The sequence below is a fragment of the Cloeon dipterum genome, chromosome 2, assembly GCF_949628265.1.
Source record: "Cloeon dipterum chromosome 2, ieCloDipt1.1, whole genome shotgun sequence".
NCBI lineage: Eukaryota > Metazoa > Arthropoda > Insecta > Ephemeroptera > Baetidae > Cloeon > Cloeon dipterum.
In genome coordinates, this window is record NC_088787.1 from 28,894,374 (window position 1) to 28,917,536 (window position 23,163).

General features: G+C 38.3%; 3 protein-coding genes across 3 annotated transcripts; 1 reads left to right on the forward strand and 2 right to left on the reverse strand.

Annotated features, from left to right (window-relative positions):
• Positions 1-26: 26 nt before the first annotated feature.
• Positions 27-1,258, reverse strand: LOC135935167 (uncharacterized protein C16orf52 homolog A). The gene is made up of 3 exons (XM_065477288.1): positions 848-1,258; positions 544-756; positions 27-485 (listed from the first exon to the last, which is right to left on the reverse strand). Exons 1-3 carry the CDS (start codon positions 948-950, stop codon positions 298-300), a joined length of 504 nt encoding a protein of 167 aa, XP_065333360.1. The 5' UTR covers positions 951-1,258; the 3' UTR covers positions 27-297.
• A 147-nt stretch (positions 1,259-1,405) lies between these two features.
• On the forward strand, positions 1,406-5,798 carry Aasdh (Aminoadipate-semialdehyde dehydrogenase). The gene is made up of 11 exons (XM_065477285.1): positions 1,406-1,799; positions 2,141-2,388; positions 2,447-2,746; positions 2,811-3,058; positions 3,279-3,551; positions 3,608-4,092; positions 4,156-4,369; positions 4,434-4,701; positions 4,760-4,905; positions 4,955-5,109; positions 5,172-5,798. Exons 1-11 carry the CDS (start codon positions 1,794-1,796, stop codon positions 5,772-5,774), a joined length of 2,946 nt encoding a protein of 981 aa, XP_065333357.1. The 5' UTR covers positions 1,406-1,793; the 3' UTR covers positions 5,775-5,798.
• Positions 5,799-8,171: 2,373 nt separating this feature from the next.
• On the reverse strand, positions 8,172-21,085 carry Tsp74F (Tetraspanin 74F). The gene is made up of 7 exons (XM_065479405.1): positions 20,880-21,085; positions 10,795-10,873; positions 10,550-10,741; positions 9,729-9,899; positions 9,428-9,511; positions 9,148-9,273; positions 8,172-8,637 (listed from the first exon to the last, which is right to left on the reverse strand). The coding sequence occupies exons 2-7, from the start codon at positions 10,870-10,872 to the stop codon at positions 8,590-8,592; spliced, it is 699 nt and encodes a 232-aa protein (XP_065335477.1). The 5' UTR covers position 10,873; positions 20,880-21,085; the 3' UTR covers positions 8,172-8,589.
• Positions 21,086-23,163: the final 2,078 nt, after the last annotated feature.

Consider the following 23,163-nt stretch of genomic DNA (forward strand, 5'->3'; position numbering starts at 1 on the left):
ATTTCTTCCTATTCACAACTGAGCAGTTAGGATATAGCGTAATGTTTATTTTAGCACAAATTTGAGATCACAAAATTAATTGGCAACTTAGAGCGAGTTAGGTATCCATATTCAGACCAGGTAACTAGGTACACATCATATCCAAAATTAAGCAAAGACACAAATATTGCAACACCATCTTTACAAGAGGCCGCGATTTCTAGAATATGAGTCTTTTTAAGTAAAGATTAAATTGTCCAAATTGGAACCTTGTCAATAAATGAGAAATGGCTCACAATGTAAGGGGAAAGGAAAGCTTCAAAAGTGAGGTAGACAAACTTTGCCTGCGAAAAGCTCTGAGATTACAGTTATCCAAAGGGCCAGCACAAAAAATATGTAGGACAGACCAACGTGGTAGCTATTGGGCAGCTGGTAGGGTTGACCACCAATTTCATCGATGTGGAAACCAAGAGGAAAGATGACAGCTGCTAGCGAGAAGAGCACCACTGCAAGGAAAAAACAAAGTTGTTATGGTTTAATATGCTGAGGAACGCTTTAACTTACTGGCTGTGAACCCAACCCATCGTGCATATGGTATAACATTTCGGTCCCAATGAGCGGCCACCAGCAGGATGATGGTGGTCGTTACACAAACACACCCCACGAAAATGCAAATGAGCGCGATCAACCACTCGAGCTGCAGAGCTGGGGTGAAGCAGACTTGTGGTCGATTGTACAGGGTCATGCACGTCCACATCAAGCCCAGCTTGGTGTCACCTGCGAAAATACATTTATGTAACATACCGTTTACAAAATTGTTAACATGATACATATTCCCGCATTATGATTAAATTTGTGTTCTTATTACCTCCAACGTCTGTGATAATCCAGTCGGGCATAGCCAGGCTGATAATGGCGAAAACATCGGCCGCAACGAAAAGTGCTCCAGATATTACAGTCAGTCTGTCCATTCTTTCTGAGGCTTATTTTATATGTACATACATAAATTGGTTTACTAGCAAGATTAAAATTTTTTGTCTAATGCCATAATTATTACATACATATATGTAGTATGTAGTTGTAATGATAGTTTAAACATTCATCCGGCCTTGCATTAATATTCCTTGCCTCTGATTTTTCCAGTAGTTGTACAATGATTTGTAAATTTAAAGTAGAAGCTGGGAAGAAGCACTCCGTATTATTATTTGTGTTGTTTGTTTGTTTTTCGATCCGTTTCAGCTCACCTGGCCAGCGCCAGCCCGTGCCCGCCCCGCCTGGCTGCTCGGCTGCTGTTCGTGGCAGGTTCGTGGTGGATCGTGATGTTCGCGTTCATTTGTTTCTTCTTATAATAGCTGGGAACTGGGAAGCTCGGCTATCGGCTGGCTCTGGACCGGCTACTAACTCCTGGGTCCGCCCCCCTCACTACTTACTTTCACTATGAGCAAATGAGCAGTATGTGTAAAGGTGGATTATGCCGTTATGCGGCTTGCAATTGGAGCATCGATCTGTCCGTGTCCCCACTGGTCCCCGCTCCCACTCGCTCCCAACCTTACGCTTTTAAACACATGTTGTGTTCAAAGTTCAAAATCAACATCAACGCGTAAACACAACACACCAACACAGCACTCATCGGTTGGACTGTACCGGACTGTACAATCAAACGCACACTCCTACTTTAGTTTAATTTAATTGGTTTTGACACTGGCGGATCTGCGATCATTTTGGTGATATGGTGTTGGAAACAATCTACTTACAGCATCAATTTGCAAGAGAGCACAATAGCATAGATGACTAGCTGAAGCTGAAAAGGCAAAATGATGGTAATAATATATAACAGTCGTCATTAATAACTTATAGGATTACTATTTTTAATTTTTTATCTTTGGTTTGGGAATGCAATTATTATCGTACATAAGTCAACTCGATCCAGGCCTTGATCAGCTCTTTAGATGCAGATGCACTGACAGCAACTAAAATCTGCTGGTGGGAGCGATTTCATTATTTTTATATTTTATTTATATACATATTCCCTCTAAATATGCACTTGCGATTGGTGTAATTTTTCTTCCTCATAAACATGTTAGAAAAATTTAACTCGTTATTTGTACATATCTTGTTTATATTGCTAAGCTAAAAAGTAAAATGGATTAAAAAATTTCAGGAAGCAACTGACCAACTGTTTGACAAAACAATTCTTTCCCTGTTGAGATTTGAAGATAATAAAAGAGGGCGAGCAATAATTTGGAGGGAAAATGCTGAGGAGGATACAATCTATTCATACGAGCAACTGTCCATTGAATCGTCAAAGTTTGCTAAAAAATTGTATGAGTGCGACATACCCAAAAACTCGTTTGTCGCTTTCACTGTTACTAGTCTTTCATATCACTGCTTACCTGCTGTAATTATTGGGTAACTTTTATTTTTACTCTAATGTTGAAGGTAATGCTAAACTTATCTTTTTTCTTAGTATTTTAAAGCATAGCTGCGCATTTGCCCCAATTGCTGATATCAACAACATCGTCCTAAAATTTCGAGGGAATTACATTGCTACTGACTCTGACTCGCAAGTTGGCTTTGGAAACTATATCGGCGAGTGTACAGTCTTTGGAAAAACCTGGCACATCCTAAAGAGGTGTGCAGTTGCCCCAGACGTTGAGTTAGACAGCAAAGATTACGCCTACGCCATAACTACATCAGGCACAACTGGAATAGCTAAAGTTGTCCAAGTCCCTCACAAGGCCATTGTGCCAAACATAATCTATTTAAAGTAAGATAAAATTACCACATCACGGTTCACAACTTCATCTCCATATGGCTTGCTCTCTTTTCAGAGAAAGGTTTGGTATCACCTCGGAAGATGTCATTTTACAATGCGCGCCACCAACTTTTGATCCCTTTGTTGTGGAGATGTTTATGACCTTCTACGCTGGAGCAACTCTGTTGATGATCCCACCCTTAGAAAAATCCCAGCCAAGCTTGGCTTTCAAGGCAATAATCAAAAGTCCAGCACCCACGGTCATTCAAGCTACTCCATCCTTCATCTGCAATTTTGATACAAGGAGTTTGTTAGAATTGCTAGGTACGTGAAACTATAATTCATTTAACTGCGTTAAGCTGCATTAAACTGTAGAATAATATCATTTGTTTCACTGCTGATAGATTTGCAATGAATAATTACCAAGGCAAATTTTCGGTTTTGCATCTTAACATGCCAAAGTCGTTTCTGTCATTGCATTGATTTGATAAAAAAATTGTAAGTAAAATACAAGTAATTTAGTTTGGCTATAAATTATTTCTAGGGCCAAAATCAAGTCTAAAAGTTCTTGCTTTTGGTGGAGAACCATGTCCAATGAAGAGTCAACTGCTGCAGTGGAAGAGTGCTGATAATAGGACAAGAATCTTCAATCTTTATGGAGCCACAGAAGTTTCCTGCTGGTCTACTTGTGAAGAGCTGGACTTCTCAAACTGTGAAGAAATTCTTCTTGGAGATTTTCTTCCTTTTAACCAAGTACAAGTTCGATCTGTTAATGACGATTCAGAGCTGAAAAGTGGCGTTGGACAATTATTCATAAGTATATAAACGAATCCAGGGTATTACAAAAAATTATCAAGCCATTTGTTATTTCAGCAACGCTGGACAGAATGTGCACAATTAATGGGAGGTCTTTAAGGAACCAATGGCACGCAACCGGAGATTTGGCTAAAGTCTGGACAGATGGCAAATTCAGTTTAGTTGGCAGAATGAGTGACCATCGGAACTTAAAGATATTAGGCCAGAAAGTAAACGTCTATGAAATCGAAAGCAAAGCAAAACAACTAAATCTGGTCAAAAATTGTGTCGTGCTCACAAACGTCACTAGTGTTTTGAAATTGGTGCTCTTCGTGGTTCCGGCTGATAATCTGAAAGTGGTCCACAAGGAAGTGCAGCATGAAGTTCTGACCCAGCTTCATAGAGTTCTTCCAGCACTTTCAATCCCTAACGTTGTGGTGACGATTAAACTACTCCCTCTGACTAGCCATGGAAAGGTTGACCAGAAAATTTTGCTTCGTAAAACAAAACAGTTGTTCCGAAAGACTAAATCAACAAGATTAAGCAATGATAGTAAATTAGAGGTAACTGACATATTTATGTTAGAACATTTAACAACTAAATTTACAGGAATGACCTTGTTTCAGCGGCTAATTAAGGAGGCTTGGATAGTGTCATTAGGAACGCTAGTGGAGTCCGAGATTTCACCTAATTCACTGTTTCTTAGCAGCGGTGGTGATTCTGTCAAAGCTATGCATTTCCATGCACGACTTTTAATGACAGCTGGAATTAAATCTGATGAGCCTCTATTACTAACATGCATCTTGGAAAAGAGTTTTAGGGAAATTTCTGAATGTTTTGGTAGGTTTTACCACTCACTTCTAAATATTAATTAGAAAACTTTATAATTGTGTTGCTCTTACAGCGCTTTTGCTGAAAAATAGAAGCCAAAAATGCAATGCTAATGCTGTCGCTAGCCAGAATGTGCGATTAGGAAGAAAATGTGATTTATCTGACATCACAAACCAGAGTCAAATTTTGTGTTCTGTCAGCAGAGGTCAAATCTGTTTCCATCAGACCAACTTTCGTGCAATGGCAGCAGAACCAGCTGCTATGCCAAACTTGAGTGAATTTTGGAAAGTTGATTTTGGAAAGTGCATTGATGCTTCACCTCTTGTTGTCCAATATTTAAAGTAATATTAAATTGAATTTTGATTCTTCTAAATTATTTTGTTGGTTCGAATTTTCTAGTGGTGCTGCTGTTGTGTGCATTGGCTCTCACTCAGGAAAATTCGCTTGCATTGATGTGCACAGTGGCACTGTGCTTTGGTCAATTTTCCTTGGCGATCGCATTGAAGCTACAGCATCCCTGAGCAGTTTCGGCACTTTTTTCATTGGTAAAAAATTATATTGTGCAATGGAACAATTTTAATATGCAATTAACAGGATGCTATGATGGTGCTCTTTATAACATTGACTGTAATGGAAAGGTGCTCTGGGAATTCCAAACCAAAGGCACAATCAAGTCTTCGGCAGTGACTTCAATGGAAAACGTCATATTTGGCTCTTATGATCAAAGTCTCTACAGTGTGAACCAAAAGGTATTCTGTGCAACTTGTAGCCACAAATAATGGATAATAAACAAGCAAATTTACTTGTCTAGACTGGCGATCTGGTGTGGGAGGAGCAGTTACACAAAGGCGCAATCTATGCAAATCCTGTAGTCCATGGAAACTTGGTGATAGTTGCCACTCTTGGAGGATATGTGATTTGTATTGACGTGGAACAAGGATCTGAAGTGTGGCAGCTGCACCAGGGAAAGCCTTTTTTCTCAACGCCGCTGCTACTCGACAAACAATTAGTGATGGTAGGGAACGTCTCAGGCCTCATTAGCTGTATTGATGTTTCCAATGGGAGGATTATATCAAGCTTTCAAGCAGAGGGGGACCTGTTTTCCTCTTTTGCATTTGATGGATCTCAAATATTTTACGCTGACAAGATGAAAGTGAGTCAATTTGATAGCAGAACAGGTGAAAAAGTGAATCAATTTAACGTTGGTGGTCGGATCACAAGTACTGCTATGGTGTTCAATAATATTTTGGTTGTGGCCAGCTCAACACGAGTGGTGCTGTTCAACATGTCAAATGGCAGTGTTGCTCAAGATTTTCTACTGCCAGAAGAAGTGTTTTCTAGTCCTGCTCTTTCCAAGGATTACTTGATATTTGGTTGTAGGGATAATTTTCTGTATTGTTATAAAAGAAAATAAATAATAGATTCTGGATTTATAAAATTTCAATTTATTTATCTGATTGAATGACATTAATTATTTTAAATATTTTTACAAACTCTTAAGCTTAACTTTTTTCCCGTAAAACTAAATAGGACGCAATTTATTTCTAATTGAAACAAGCAACCAATCGCTTAAGGCAATCTGCAATCATCTCCTGATCACCCAGCTGAAAAGCCACGAGTCTATTTTCAGATCTGCGTTTGATAACAGATTTCTCAGCCTGACGAGCTTCTGCATTTTCACTTGCACTCGGTTCCTTGTCTGGTCCTGCAAAGATGTCTTTCCTTTCAAGAAGTTTGTTTGTAATAATTTCCTTACCACACTCTTCAGCTCCGCCATCCTCACGATGAACTGCATTGTCAAACGCACTATCCTTCCGAGGGCTTCCCCTGGTTCTAACAGGCCTGGCGCTGTAGTCTCCCGTCCGCTGCTCACGGAGCCCAATCCTGAGGAACCTTTCTAAATTTGTCCAGGTAAAGGGAAGGGTACGTGTGGAGCGCTGGACTGCTGGTGATGGAGGGTGGCTCAGGTGCGCATTGGTTTGCCGATGAAACAAAACTGCTGACCATCTCTGCGGGCATTGTGATATGCATTGGGAGGAGGCAGCTTTCACGCTCGTTCTGTCCCTCCTTTGTAGCGCATATGGGCAGTATGACCGAGTAGATATAATATTTTGTATATGTATTCATAGGATAATTATGGGTTACATTTTTTATTTGTTTGTCAATTTCCCCATATTAAAAATTTGATTTTTTTACTGAAGACAAATTATAGTTAAATTATACTATAAATATTTAGCGAGAAAATTAAAATTTGCTTATTTTCTCCTGACAAACCTACCTGTGGCAGTTGGAGCTATTGCAGTCAGAAACATCATGCATGGTGCACTTAATAAGGTTCAGCAGAGGTGTAATAATTGAACTTTAAGCCATCTCCATTGGTAGCAGAGTCAAGATCAATGTTTTCAAATTGCTCCACTCAACTCAGTCACCAATTATTCAGCTATCACCTCATTGTCAGTCAATGTCATCTCAAAACGAACTTTTTTCTCAGCTGCGTTAATTTTATGAAGTTGGATACGGGTCAGCAATGCGTTGCGGGGGATGCGAGTGCGGTTAGTGCAGTTCCCGAAGTTCATCTCATTTCCTCTTAACGTATAGACCAAAATAGTCTTCTGTAAAAATCACTATCGTCAGGTCAGAGAGAGAAGAAGGCGAAGAAACTAATAGATAAAATTCCTTTTTTTTTTTTAAAAAAAAAATACATGATATGAAAAACCATACAATTTACAAAACGTAAAGCCGCGCATGGCAATAATTATTGACACTTTTAATATTGCTTCAATAAAATTGACAATAATATAACGAATCTGTTTTTGTCTTACTTATTCAGGCAAACATGCTGAAGAAATTGTTTTTCACGCAGAAGCTTGACAAAAATATCAAGGAATGTGATGAAGTCATTGACGCTGTGGGTCCAATGATTAAAGTCGTTACTGCTGACAAAATGAGAAGAATAAATTAATGGTACACATAATTTTGCTTGATTTGCTTCAGCCTCCATTGTGTAAAAGCAAAAATTGTATTCCTATTATTCACTTATGATATATACTCAGATTCAGCATCTTCAAATTGAGTCTGAGGAAGCTTGGCAGAGCTCCAAAGGTGGTCCTGGATTCAATGGGGATTCATTATTCTTCTCCTGCCTGCAGTACTAATTTCACCACTGAAGATGAGCAATCCCTAGTTATGGAATCGCCTGGTACACAACCTGTTACCTTTTTTAATATGAACTTACAAATTCCATAAAGGAAAAAACAGCCATTCATGATTTCCTAGGTCCTCCTGCTTTTTGCACAGATTTTTTGTATTATGTATTGATTCTAAAAGTCCATATTTGAAAAGCTAAATTGGTTGTAAGCAACTTAGGGCATGAAAATAATAGATTTTATGATTCTTTTACAACAAAATATATCATTTAAAATTTTTGAAGTAAATCTAAGGCACTTAACACCTTACAACAACAAAAAACTTGCATCTTTTGTCGATATTCAGACTCTTCATACACTGCACGCAGTCAAGCGAAAACTCTGGTGAGACTGCTGCTGGATTGTATGAAGAAGATCTGAATTTGGACAGTCTAAATCCGTTGGACCTGCTCCACGGCAATAAAGGGGACAATAATGACAAGGAGGAGGAGGAGGAAGAAGAAATGGAAGATTTGATTGTCGCATTTGAAGAAAACGAGGGCATGTACATTGAAGAAAATGACAGTTCTGACGAAGAGACAGGCAAAGACGGACAACTTGAGGACTTAATGCAGAATACATCTCCGTCAAAGGAAAATCAAAGGCTGCGAGTAAGAAACTCAAAATTAGCAGGTATCCTAGTTGTCTCTTTATTTGGTCGACATAAATAATTTCTCAGTATCTTTATTCTCAATCTTCTTATAAAACTATTTACTATATCTGACCGCTAATCACCAAGTCTTCAAATTATACACAAACACATAAATTCCTCTAAATTTGTACAAAAGTTTGGCCAAAAACAAGAGTTGAGATTATAAAATCACCGCATGAAATAAATGCTACATGCTTCAAGAATACAAAAAGTTTTCGCCACTATTATATCATATTACAAATGTACACGCAATAGTGTAATGCATTTCAATATTTTACCTAAGTTGACTAAACATGACACGAAAGCACGCAATGCAACCTAAATTAATGTCGTCGCGCAGTACAAAACACTGTCCATATAGTCACATTCAGACTTGTCGCTGATCCTTGTTCTTACTCAATGGACTTGAACAGAGCGCACGAGAAGATCATTCCCAGGAGCTGTAAAATGAAATCAACATTATTTAAAATTTGAAACCAAAACATCTTAAGTGTGAATTCATGACGAGTATGAGTGAGTTGCAAAAATCCTAAATAAAAATTGATTGGGAACCATTCATATTCACTTAAAAAATTGCCATAAAAATATTAAATGAGCGATAAAAGAAACAAACTGTTTTCCATGGCTTCTAATAAATTAGTTTTCTTGCAACCATTCTGAAAATGCACCACAAAAAATTTGAACTTCATTTTCAGCGATCTCATAAACTAAGCAGTTTGGTTTTCTTGGGAATTTATTAAATGGTTAGTTTAAGGACATACATCTTTAATTAGTAATTTAACGGAAATATCTCTAGAAATCATCACCAGTATATTTTTGTTATAATTAAACTAATTTGAATAGAAACATAAGGTTTTGAAATATTTTGTTTTGCCATCTCTTTTCTAGCAATTTTTGAGCTGTACTAAAAAAGTTTATTTTTTCATTATATTTGTAAGAGCATCACTTACAAGAAGGCACGCGGTGATGATACCAGCCGCGCCAATAATTTCTGCATGATCTTTGACGAACATTTCTGTCAGCATCAGGCATCCCTCGGGATAAATATTCTGCGACTCGTAGCGACACGGAAGTTTCTGCAACACAATTTTCAAGTGGTTACGTCTGCGCTGGAGAGAATATGAATTTCGCAAACAAATCCACGCGGTTTGGATCGTGAGCGATGAGTCGAGAGGCTCAAGGTCGGCAAATTTTATGGGCGGCCCGCAGCGCGCGGTCTGTGCTCCTCACCTTGCCTTCCTCGTCTTCGATGCAGCAGCTATCGGGCAACTGGTCGCCCCAGTCTTGAAAGCTGTTGACTCCGCAACACTTCAACTGAAATTAAAAATTTTCGTTTCAGTAGCTGAATAGTTTGGATTTAAATTCTCGTTTACAGTAAAATACAATAATTGCCAATAATGCTAATCATGAAAGTTAATGATATCATTCATTAATATTTTTTATTATTTTAAGCCATATAATTATTTGCTTTTTATTCATTCACAAAATTATTGCCAGCAATCATGTTTATTTTCGTGGATAGTTTTAATACCGTCTCTTGGGTTGCGTCCCAAGCACGTGTGACTGCTCTTTTCTGTCCGTACATTCGAATCGACGCCTGCATTTCTTGCTCCATGGTGTCGTGAACCTTTTCCCTGAACACATAGCCTAAAATGCCGCCGACCAGCATGACTACAAAAATGACGAGAACCAGCAGGAAATACTGAAAAAATACAATTATATCAGCATTAGTCACAGACAAAATATTACTAGTAGGTAAAACGAGTCACAAAATTGAGAGTTTGTACACAAGACCAAAACGTTAATTCAGTTTCTTTCCAGTCTGTTCCATTCATCTTGAAAAAATAGCTCAAAAAGGACAAAAAAGAACATCAGTCGCAGCAGCATTCCATTCCATATGTCTCTAAACGACGCGTTTTACACAGAACGAGCGTGTGTGTATGTGAGGAATTTCGCAGAGTGTGTGTTTGTTGTATATGGATGTCAATTTGGCAAGGATGCATCGCGGATATAAGCTAATTTAATTTGATGTCTGGTGTCAGAAAGAACAGCGCGCTTTTACGGAGTGCAGCACGCAAAAACAAACAAAAGTCGTGTACGTAATGTGTGGTGCGCTGCTGAGAAACCTGTTTCTGAATGTGTACACACTAAAATGCTTTGAACAAAAGCAAACTTACACAGAACGAAATCTGACAGCACAGGAGAAAGATGGGGAAATTTAATTAATTGGTTTTGCCCAATATTGCACTGTTTATATGAAAATTGGACGATTTGGAAAATCACATCAAAACGCCTAGATTCTATACAATAGCAAATATCCAAAACGAAAAGTGAAACACGATTTAAGTATACCAGCAATAGGAGACACTTGATCTCTTTGACCGCACCGAGGCAGCCAAAGAATGCGAGCAAGGCAACCATGCCTCCAGTCGCCATCAGGATGTAGACGGTGCCCATGAACAGGTTCGTGCCGAGCAGCTCGTTGATGAACGCCTTGTCCGCCAGTGTCCACACTCCGATGCCAAGCACCGTTACTCCTCCGACCTTTGATTTATAACATTATCGCAAATAAACTCATGCGGAGAGAATGCACTTACGAAAATGACGAAATTTGCGAAAAACATGCTGTATTTCATAAACTGGCCGCAGCCGTCCATGTCTGCGCCCTTGCCCATCCTGAAACAATAAAAATTGCAATTTATACGTCTCAATTAAAATGAATTTTATTTCAACATGTTGCATGTGGTCAATTTGTAATAAAAATGCGGTTTCTCTTATGAAAATCCAATATTTCTACACGAGAACTATTAAAAAATTGTAAAGGAGAAAAACAATTATTTTTTAATAATCAACGCCTGCATTCTTGTTGAAGTAAAAAAGTAGGTGCGTGAGGGCAAGCAGTCCTCAGACTTTCGCTTTTGTTTTCATGTTCATTTTCTTGGTAGCTGTGTGTGTAAACAGAGACTTAATTTCAAAATTAACATAAAGTTTTCTGTTCGCGATCATAAATATACGTCGTTTAATGTACTAACTATCCAGTCAAATTGATGATCTTATATTACGTGAACATAATATACTGTGTGATATTAATAGGTGATGCAACTGCGGCTTTAGTATGTGCGTGCGTAACTGCTTTCACCAGTGCTCCATAATAATAACAAACCGGCGAAGCAAACAGGAGCGAATTTTATTTGTTTACTTAGCGCAGCGTGGTGTGTGTGTATATTTGTATTTGTTCGCGCAACAGGCTCTCTCAAGGCCGTCAGGAGAAAATAAAACAATAATTAGAAAAATCGCGCAGGAGAGTCTGCCGCTGGACTAGACGCTTGGCAAATTGTTAAATAACAAATAGAAACGTCGCGGCGTCATGGTCGGTGGTTATAAAGAAAGCGATTATATCTAGCAAACGGCGTGAATATTATTTATTATGCAACTGATGAGAATGCTAAGCATGCAAATCAGAAATATGATTGTTCTGACAATGTGTGGCTCTAGATAATTAATTAGTGTTTACTCATAAAATTTTTCGGGATGCATTTAAATAAGCGTACATCACATATATGTATCAACCGGCATTTTTACTTTAATTCCAAAGAATTAGGGGTGAATTTGATTCTACTGATTTTAATTCAGAATAATATCCTTTTATATTTTTTAGCCTGTCAATTACGCAAAATATGTTATAATTGTTTGTGAGCAAATTACCAATGAAAAAGAACTTTAATTTAAAAATATCGCATCAGCAGCAGAATCACATTAAAATTAGAGCCAAACCATTTAATTTAGCCGGAAGAGTAGATTAATATAATTGCTCCGCCGTGGGACTTTTTAGCCGACTTTTCAGCTCAAAAAAGCGCTCAGACATGCCCAGCACGTATCAGTAACACACTTTGAGCCTTGTGGAACAGGAAAGGGTTCATTATAATGAGAGATGTGACGCAATGAGAAACTCTCGTTTACAGCAAACTGGATGAAATGTTCCCATGGCACAAAGTCGCGTTTAATTTTTTTATCATTGCCATTGCGTTGCGCCACCCGCGGAGCACATTTAAATAAGTTGCGTGCTCAACTCTCGTCGCGTATTAGTTTCTCTCTTACCCGCGTGCTCTGAAAATGCACTCGTTTACTCACACTGCACATTGTTGGCTCAATGAAAAACACATTGCTCCGTGGAGCCGCGTCTCGCGGTTTTAATCATTGAATTTATACAATCGGAATTAACACAGTGCAATACGCGCATCTCGCCGTTACTTTCACTTCTATGCATTTGTCTGACTCTCGTCTGTCGAGTTTAACGATTCAATGAGCGCCGTATAATTATTTCATGCTCACATTAACTCGCGCGCGTGGTTCAACTCAGCGGCAAAAACGTGTCTAACTGCGAGGACCCGAACTTTCAACATATAATCTCTTAAATACCCTTCAGAAATCAACAATAATCGTATTTTTATGCATATCTGCTCCCCTCGATTTGTAAAATTTTGCATGTGACAATCGAATTAATTAATAAATTATCTTTGTACAATTCATTCGTAAATATTTAATTTATCAATCGGTAATTTTGTAATTTTATTACAATGAATTCAGATAGAAAATAACACGACCGTATAGCAAAAAGTGAAACAGAATAAAAGCTTTATCAATTTAGGAATGGTTTTTGTCAATCATAAAATGCAAAATAAATTTGAACGGCGATAAAGAGTAAATCTCTTTTGAAAAGCCATAAAACGCATTCGACAGTTAAGTTTTATGATTACATGAAACAGGTTTTAGAAGGGAGCCAGTCAATTTTCTTATCTTATTTAGAGAATACACTTTCAATGCATTGACCATTTTACGAGCATTTGTTTAATGCTGCGAACCTGCGAAGCACACACACAGACTGCACTAAACTTTTACTTCCACTCTTACAAGGCTTGTGCCCCTCAAATCTTTCCTTTAAAACCGACCCTGGAGTGCTTAATTTTGATTTTGAACTCATTCAGTCGCAATCAGTGAACCAGATTCGTGAAATGCATGGTTGCCACAGTGTTGGTGTTTTCTTGATGCAAGTTTGACAATGAAGAATGGCCTATAATTAAATAATAATTGAAATGCTACGCCTGAAGCATATTTGACCGACTGCAACTATATTCGTTGCACGCGCGGTGCGCGAGCAAAGCATACTCTGACGCGCGGAAAGTTGGCCAGCAGGGGGATCTCATAAATTCACATTTGAACCATGGGAGAAGACGGAGGTGGTCGTATCGGATTTATTTGCATGCACGCAGATCAGATTACCTGTTGCCGTGTTCTGCATTCCTGCCAGATGAGAACACACACGCCTGCTGATTCAGGCAGAGAGCAGAAAGAGAGCTTCTTTGTGTCTGAGCATGGCGGGGTATCGAATAGTTCTAGTCCAGGATGGTACAAAACAATCCACACTCGACGGATTGTTCACCTTTGCGAACAGTGAATAATGTGCATCGTTGGTGCAATTCTAGATTCTACGTAAACAGCTACAGAATAAATGAAACTAAGGATGGTAGAGATTTGGAATCGACAAAAGTAACAGACTCTAAGCCTGGAAATTGTCATAAATTATATTTTGACTCAGAAGAGGGAAATTTATTGATATATAGCTTCTAAAAAAGGAAGATTTTGAGCTTGTAAATTTCTATAAATAGCGAATTTTATCGAAGAGAGGGTGAGTGGAGGGTTGTCACGAGATATCGTCATGTTCTCTCTTAATTTATTAACTGTGCATTTGCTCTACAATGAGTGCAGTTTTCAGAATCCGTTGCAGCTAATTCGGTGAATGAGGATTTTGTTTTGCTGGCATGTAAAGCACTGCTGATGAGACCTTACAGGCAACGAAACTGTGTAGTGCAAGAAAGTGCGTTATAATATAATTTTTTAATTTTATTAAGTCACTCTCTGCAAACCATCAGTTACAATTAGGAATCCCAGGCAGGCATTTGAAAATTCTCTAAGTTTTGAAGTGATATTGAAAAATGGAACAGGTGATTCAAAACTTCGCAAATAGAAAAATCTCAAATTCATCAGGAGCATGATTCCATGCTTGCATTAAATTGCTTTTTTATATGCGACACATCATTTAACTTTGACCATAAATGTCCCTGATATTTCTGATTCCTTTTTTGGCTTTCCGCCAGACTGGAAATCTTGCATTTCGTCTGAACTCGATGAGAGCGTTATCCAGATGGGAGCGTGCGTGAGTTGTGCCTCCTACAATATCAAAAAGCAATATACTTTCCGATTTTGAAAGCCCCGCATCTGGTGACTATATATACGCGGTACGCATTCCACCCACACTTCTCACGGCTCGAAGGATGACAAGAAAGGGCCTTGCAACCGCACAAGACGGATTTTCTCTGCTGCTGATTCAGAGCACCAAGGCTCGTCGTCGCTGCTCTTGCTTACTGGGGCTCTCTGTATCGCCGCGAGTGTGATTGATTGGTCTGCTATACCCGCCGTGCAATAAAACACAATCATATTCGTTCGCTCTGGATTAGTGTAAGACCGTGACACACGGAGAGAGAAAGAACGACTGTCATGACCTCTAACACTCTCTGCTTACTGTGGGAAGATGGAAAATTTAGAAAAGACTGCGTGGTTTTTATGATTTGTTACTCCTGTCGTGTGCTGGACCGACCGAAAAAAAACACTCATTGTTCAATTACCAACCAACATTGTGATCGAATTCGCAACACGTAATTTATAAGAGGGTAACAATAGCACTAATTAGTTCGTTGAGGTAGAGGCTCAGTTAGGATCAACCATGCTGATACATTTCATTTTTATATCGCAGATTAACTTATTCTCTACGCTGGAATATTTTCTTTCATAGCTGTGTAGTACAAGCGTCACTTATGAGATGCCAGTAAAAAAAATTATCCATGACCCATTGATTGTCATGTTTTTCTATTCGAATGTGCATTTCACGTTGGGTCATCGTTGAAACATATTTATGATATATTATGTGTGCTACCGCGAATCTCGCGTTGCCGCTTGACTGAGATGCACCCGTTTGCATGACCGCGTCAAATGTGGAAATGTCTCGCCACCGAGGACTTGGATTGAAACGCCGTGCATTCGCCACATGCCCGAGAGTCTCAGGAAGCCCGGCAGGAAAGTTTGAAAGGTGGTTAAATTTCAAGGTCATTTTTTAATCAATACCACGCAGAACTAAAATCAAACACTCAAATTAAAAAGACAGTTGCCTCGAATAATAATAAAAAATGCTGTGGCCGCCCAACCACAAATGCCCTCTACTCTCTAAATCGAAAAGGTATAATAATAAGTGAAGCCACCTATAAACACAAATAAAAAGCACCTGAAGTGGCACGAAAATGCTGCTTGACCATACAACACGCTCTGTCTACGTGATCTGAGCCAACGGGTTGCGCAACTTGCTCGCTTTCAGTCCTCTTTTTTGTGCATTCATCGTGCAACGGCTGCAGTCAGCCTCAGAAAACGTATAGCAAATATCAGTGCACGCCAGCACTGCTTTCATTTGCATACGCCCTCTATTCACCCAAGCTGATAAGAAATAATGCACGAAGAGCTAAAGTGAGAATCTCGTGCTCCTCGTCGTTTGTTCGCCTGAACGTGCTGAGAGCAACCTTTTTATTTCATGTGCCCGCAACGCTGTAAACGAAACAGTTTCTCATTAGAATCCAACGCGGGCAGTCCACTGCCCCTATTCAGGGCGGCTGTTGCGCACTCCTGGGTGGATAGTGCACTTCCGACCGCAACCCTAACCCAGATTTCGAAAATAATTGCTCTTGACAGACGGAAGCTCAGTTGGATGAATTTTATGGACAGCATTGTTAATGTTAAATTCAAACCAATTTTTTGGTTTGAGGTTAAATTTTATTTTTGATTTCCAAGTCAATGACAGTATGATTGGCGAAAAATTGTAATTTTGAGCACGTTAAGCCACCGTGAATAAAAATACACAGAATCCCACCACGATGGACACACATAAGCAGCATAATTCTATTTGGCTCTGGCCAATTAGGCCGATTGACATAAATTTCTGCCAAATTACAAAGCCGCTTCAGTGGCGCGCATAATAATCATTAAACCGTGATTAAAACCTGATGCAACCGACCTTTTTTGCCCAGTTGCGAATCGGTGGCCACACAACATTTACAACGTAATATTTATACGTACTAGGGGTCCATTCATTGATATTTCGAAGCGAGATAAGAGACGTGTCAAAACTGAACTTTCTAAACTCGGGCAAAGTGTACCTGTTTGCGCGGCCTAGAGTGCTTACAATTTATCAAGTGCAGAGGAAAGAAAGATACACATAACATTATAGTACATGCCGCATGCCCCCTCGGGTCACCGTTGAAGTGTAATCATTCAAACGTTATGTTGCGCAGCTTGACTCTCGTCCTTCGCTAATTAATTTGAATGCAACATTATTAGACGGCCATTGCGAAACGCGGTATCGCGCTGCCGGAATGTTGCTAGCAACAATATAAAACAGACTAGATATCCTAGATATATCTGTATTAAAAAAATGAAATTTTTATCAATCTTTGATTCTGTCGATATTTATGAGTACATGTCGAACAATAATGGAAAAATTGTGTTTATATAGGAAGAACTTTAACAAACTAAATTATAAAACGAAAGAAATACACACAGGTTTAATCTTTGAATTAAATAGTTAGGCAGGGCAAAAATTGGCTACACTCGCAATAGTTGCCATAATTGCAATCGATGCTTGCGTGACTCTTTGAGAGAACACACGACAGACTTTGGGGTGATTTCTACCCTGCACAACACTCCTGATAGGCACGCGCGTCTATTTTCAGCACGCAAACGTAAAATTCTGAATTGTGTGCTCAGCAACACTTCCGCGTTTTCGGTTTTTCTCGCAACTAAGTTTAGCTGTTAATGGGAAAACCAAGAATTTCCGTAATCTGGCCATTCTTTACCAAAGTTGCGCTCATTTCTTCCTCTCACTTCCTAACTGATGAAACATATTAATTGTAATTGAATTTGTTTTTAATTGTCAGTTAGCATGGTAATTACTTTCATAATATGCATTTCTCTTTTTCAGAGAAATAATTTGGTAAGAGCAGGGCTATTGAAAAATGGTCATATGCTGGTGGAATTCGAGTGCTCAGGTGTAAGGGCACAAATATACACTCATAACCTCAATTTTTAGTGCAGGCAATAAAACCAAATGAACCTTGCCTCTGAAATTCTATTTGGGCCAATCGGCAGTGCGTGTATGTCTGCACTGACTGACTTGAAATACATGCGAGATGCATACTAAAAAGTATTTATTGAAAAGCCATTGCTACAAACAAAATAAAAGGCACGCCCAACACAGGAAAATAAAATCACTTGACCATTAATATAACATGACTCGGGTTGTAATTTTCGCACACGGCGAAAGCTGGTCTGTGTTTCTCTTTTGAGCCATTCTCTGCACTTGATATTTTGTGTTTGGTCTTGGTCACGTCCATGAATATAATGTGTGGACTTTATTCACACCATTATTTTCAGTGCCAAAGTTGAGACACGGTTTTGTGTTCCATATGGACGGTCTTTCAGTGAACTTTTTCACATCGTTTTATTTGTTATTTCTCAACTCATATAACAATCTGTGAATAACCGGCAACACACGAACACGTGCAAATTAAATAGATAATATTCGTTGGCTCTAAAAAATTTAAATCTAGCATCAAAGGAGGTGAGTAAATAGATAGATTTTATTTCAGACAGAGATTAATGCGAGGATATTTGACTGGTCCTTTTCCTCCATCATCTGGGGTGTATTTAGCCACGTCAATGCTCATCAACCAACTTCACCAAATCCTCCGTCATTGTGAATGGCGTATTAATTACAAAGCAACAGGGCAGGCATGCATGATTGATGATACATTGTCCTGTAGTAGTAGCAGCAGCAGTGAGTTGGGTAAAAGTACAGAGTGTGGAGGTCAAAATCGCGTTTCAAAAGAATCGGTCGTGTTTTTGTCAAGGCGCGCGAAGACAAAACTGTTCTCTCGCAACGACGACAGGTTCGTAATAATCAATAGGTAAGAATCAAAAGGCGGCAGGGCCGCGGGCCAAATCGAATGGAAATGAGACGACAGGAGCGGCGTTTTGAAAGTGAGAGTGCACGGCTTGTTATCTTTGCTAGTGGCCGCTCCAGTTCAAGGTAAAGGTCGGACACGGCCTATTCAAATGCAACGTACGCGACGTGTCCACATATGCTCCATACATTATTTCATCAGGCTCCAAGCTGAGCCAAAATATTCACTATCGCGTATATTAACTCTCAGTAAAAAATGTTGGGTTTTTTTTCATTGGGCATGTGCACGATGCAATTAACCCAAATTGCCAGTAGAAAATATTTTCAAATAATGTTAAATTTTCTTACATCACATAAAATTATATTTTTTATCATATATAGGGCGTGTTCATGGCTTTGTATTAAAAAGGGTAAATGGGTTCAATATTTTTCTAGTAATCGCTTTTAGAGCAGTTTTCGAAATTTAGTTTACTCTAAGGTTGTTTGTTAGCTGTGTGATTTAACATCAAACCGAATCATCTGGTTTGTAAATGCACTCAAAAAATAAATTATCAGCACGGTGCGTATTTTTTCTTGGGCCTTCAGTGTCAAACTGAGTGGCTTTACAGAGCAAGGCCAAATTTCTAACGCAGTCGGATGGATTATGCGTTGCCCAATGAACGGTTCAAAGGCTGATGCAGATGAATAACTCGCATCAGACGATTCAACAGCGTGTGGTGGCACACAACAAAGTATATAATAATTGAAATTCCTGAACGTTCAAAAATAATTGTTTCGGGCAGAGAAGAGAATAAATCTCACCGACACATTCCACGCCGAAAGTATCAGCAGAGGTTATGCCGAGCACGCCGAGCGATTACTCTCTTTTAATTGAGCAATAAAAAATGATGTGGAGCAGCTGCGGCTGGCTCAGCCTATCCAGTTTCCACGACGATTCAAATAACATTAATCTAAAAATTTTCTCAATCTTGATTGCTCTATTCCAGCTTTTGATGCTTACATAATTAACAAGCTTGACGGCGAAATGTTAGAGAATTCAGAGCTTCATTGTTTGCTTTTTCAAAAGACAAAATTTGGAAATTTCAAGATATCATGCTATCATAATATATGACTGAAGATATTTTGGAGTTCCTCCCCAAAAGGTGACTTGCCCAAGCGATCATCATCAGTGCATTAGCTTGCGCGACACTTTTGAGTGAGAGAGATCAGAGCAGTTTCTCTGATCCAGAGGCGTCCGGCCTGCAAATTAGCCTCGTTGCACAATCCTCTCAAACAGCGCTTTTCAAATAAAGCTCACGGCGTATAATGGTCCGGTTCTTTTCCTCGCCCAAGCCAATATTAGCACGTGCCGTAATTCTCTGCTGTGATCGACTTGCCAGAGTGGAATACGGGATTACATTTACGTCATCGTGCGGCTTGGAAGTACTTTTCTACGGTGCTTGAAACCAGATAAAATAAACCCTTAAAATATTCATTTACAAAAAAACCTTCTCTAAAAGCTACATTTTGAACTTGATTGTTGTAGACTCTAAAAACAAATTGAGATAAATATCTAATTGTAAAATGGAACTGAAAATCTTCTATTAGGATGTAAAGTCAAAAGTAAATATTTTGAAAAAAATGGTTAAGATAGAATAACAAATATAATTCAATTTGCATCCCTGGTTTATTTACAGTAATCCATCTTGGGTATAATTTACTTTTAACGTCATTCTAAATCGATCCAGGCATCATTCCATAAATTCCCACAACGAACACGGGTTGAATAAAATTGGAATGTTAGCTTCAATTGTACACCTTAATTGCTGTTGTTTAGTGTAATTTTCGTGCACCACGAATGGTTTTATGCTGCCGGTTTAGCTGTGCGAATCAATATGATTCAGCTAGACTGGTGATTTTTAATAATTTCTGTATTAAAACAGCTTTTATATAATTTCAGGGGTTATTTTTATTTAGCAGATGATCTCTTTGAGTTTAAGAAATTTAATTTATTTCAGGCAGTAAGTTATACACTCACAAACTATATCTTTTTTTGTTAATAAACTTTAAATCTTTTAAGTTTTGCGTCTTTTAAGCAGAGAGATATAATTACAAATAAATCCGTATTATTCGCATTAACGAGGGAAGGTATTTCAAACAAACAATCTTTTAAAAAATCCGCAATAAATAAGCGATAAGGTTTTGTACTGAATGTTAATGAAAATGACAAATAAACGGTTTGAATCTTATTTTTGAACCTTTTATTAGCCTATAACTTATTTTTGGTGTGCTAAAAAATGGAAATGCATCACTATTTCAATATTTGTTAAAATACTTTTATTTCAGTATGTGTCGGAATATAAGCCAAAAGAACAAACTATTTATTTGCAAAACAATTGATTTTATCTCAGTCTTAACCATATTATCAAGTATTAAATAACCACTACATTATAAAGTAAAATACCGCGGGAGCAATGGCACTGCCTTTCTTTTACGCGTGCCAGTAAGATTCGGAGATTAAATTCTACCGATAAAAATTATTTTAAAAATGCTGTTCTTGGTTGATTTACTCGATTTAGTAGAATAATAAAACCTCATTCTTTGCCGAATAACTACAAAATAAAATTAGAAGACACAGCTCACCTGAGTGATGTACAGGAAATCAAACAAGCTGATTGAATCCGAGTATTACGTATTCGCGGTGCACAGTAGGAGAAACCAAAGGTTGAGAGCAGAGTGCGCGCGATATTACACGTGAGGTTGACTAAATCGCAGCAGCCGTTTTGCTCGCGTGCTCACCAACTGCCTCTTTGGCTTGGACTGCGAGTGAGCCGAAGAGACTTTCACTAGCACCGCGCGCGTTCTGCAACTTCCCGCCGCGCCAGCTCACTCTTGGCACCTGACAACAATGCCTTGCTCTCTTTATTACGCGTGCGTGCCCAACACGCACTGAAATTTCATACCAGAATTAATTTCTGTCACCACGCAGGATAGATTTCACGAATTTTGATATTTTTGGGTGGCCAAAATCCTGCAATAAAGTTTTGGCTTCGGTTGTCATGGAGATGGAATTAGACGCTTCAATCGTGCGGGTTGTTAATAGAAATGAAAATGCTCTCTTGGCAGACTGAATGAATGAATATTAATCAAATTCATCGGTCCAATGCCTTTATTTATTGTTATTTATTTTTTTTTCATTTTACAAGGTTGTACAAAATAAATATTAAGCAAATAATGACTTTGAAAATGGCTGTTCAGAATTGCACTACTCCGAAATTATTATTTAAGTAACCCGTCAGAAATCATCCCTAAATAAATTTTGGTTCATTGAGCCACAAACAAATAACTAGTGCAAATTAAACAGCCAAATTTCGAACTCATTCTATATTTGCAAAGGAAATTTCACTTGAAACGTCGTGCGTCTCTATTTCCCATTCCTTTTGTTCCCATTCCTCTGTTCTCTCTGCGTATAGTATCAAGTAGTTATTGACCTTTCGACTGGATATTAGTCATGCCTGTCTGTAATGAGTAGAGAACATGCGAACTACAGTGACACCCAACTTGTGACCCTAACATTCAACTTGGCGTTTGATGGGCGGCTGCGCTATACGAAATAATTACGTTTCTCATCAATTATTCAGTAACTAGATCTGTTGACTGATGCGCAAACCAACACACTTTTACTTTCCTTCAATAATGCATAGAACTTTATGATATCTCAAATAAACTGATTTCGGATTTAGCACCTTTCTCTTGCATAAAAATCCATTTTATTACTATCATTCTACATATCACGGATATTACTACTGAAAGTGAAATGCATGTATGCTCATTGGTGTTCTTAAATTTTTTGTGACGTAAATTTTAAAATTTATATTTTACACTCATAGTGTTTAGCGAAATATTCATACAGTTAAATCTTAAAATTGGAAGAAATCCCTCTTTCGCAAGCACGTGAAGAGATTTTTTCCCTTTCGTTTATTTCATGACCAAAAATTTAGGTATTCTGGTAACACACTGTACAGCCACCTGTTTCAGTGCAATGGTCATCGACCTTTGTGGTTTGACTGGTCAATATTTTGAAAACGCAACACGCAACATCAACCCCACGTTCGTGACCCACAGCAGCTGGACGCTCCGGGGTTGTTGACTCCCCCGCATGTATTATTTAGCGAGACTAACGGCCGTCGTACGAGCAATTAGCTTTTGCGTTTTTAGCCACAAAAGCCACACAAATTTCAAGATACCTAAACAATTTAATTCATTTTGGATGATTGGTATCTTCTGAGCACCACAAAATGATATAGCAACTTAGTAAATTTTTCTACGACAGACCGACATCTCGAGGCACTGAATTTAACTGGAAGGGCAATTATTGCAGCCTCTGCCTCACGCGACCTCTATATTTGAACGAAGACAACACTACTCCTGGCGCAATATTGCCGCTATAATATATATATATATATATATATATATATATATATATATATATATATATATATGTTACCTGGCTACCTGCCCCAGCCGTTGTCTAGACGTTTGAAGCGTGCATGTTTCGCAAGCGTTCTTTGAACTAGAACCAACACCTTGTTCTAGAATCTACATATAAACTTGTTTCTAAAGGATCAAGTTTTTTTAATTGTTTTATTCGCAGTGCATTTTTTAAATTACGTTCTATGTAAATTAAAAAGTTTTATTATCGATATATTGTTAGTATTTATGCATATTTTGCACGTCGTCCTATTTTGAACACACTATTCTCTTTCGAGTTTGAAATCATACTGAAATTTGGAAAATAACATAAGCATGACTAATTATACTTAACTCTTTAAAGGACCAAGGAGGCAATAAAACACTAATTATCATAAATGACGATTTTCGCAATAGGATTCAGGGTAATTGTCAATTTTTTCCGACTTTTCCGAGT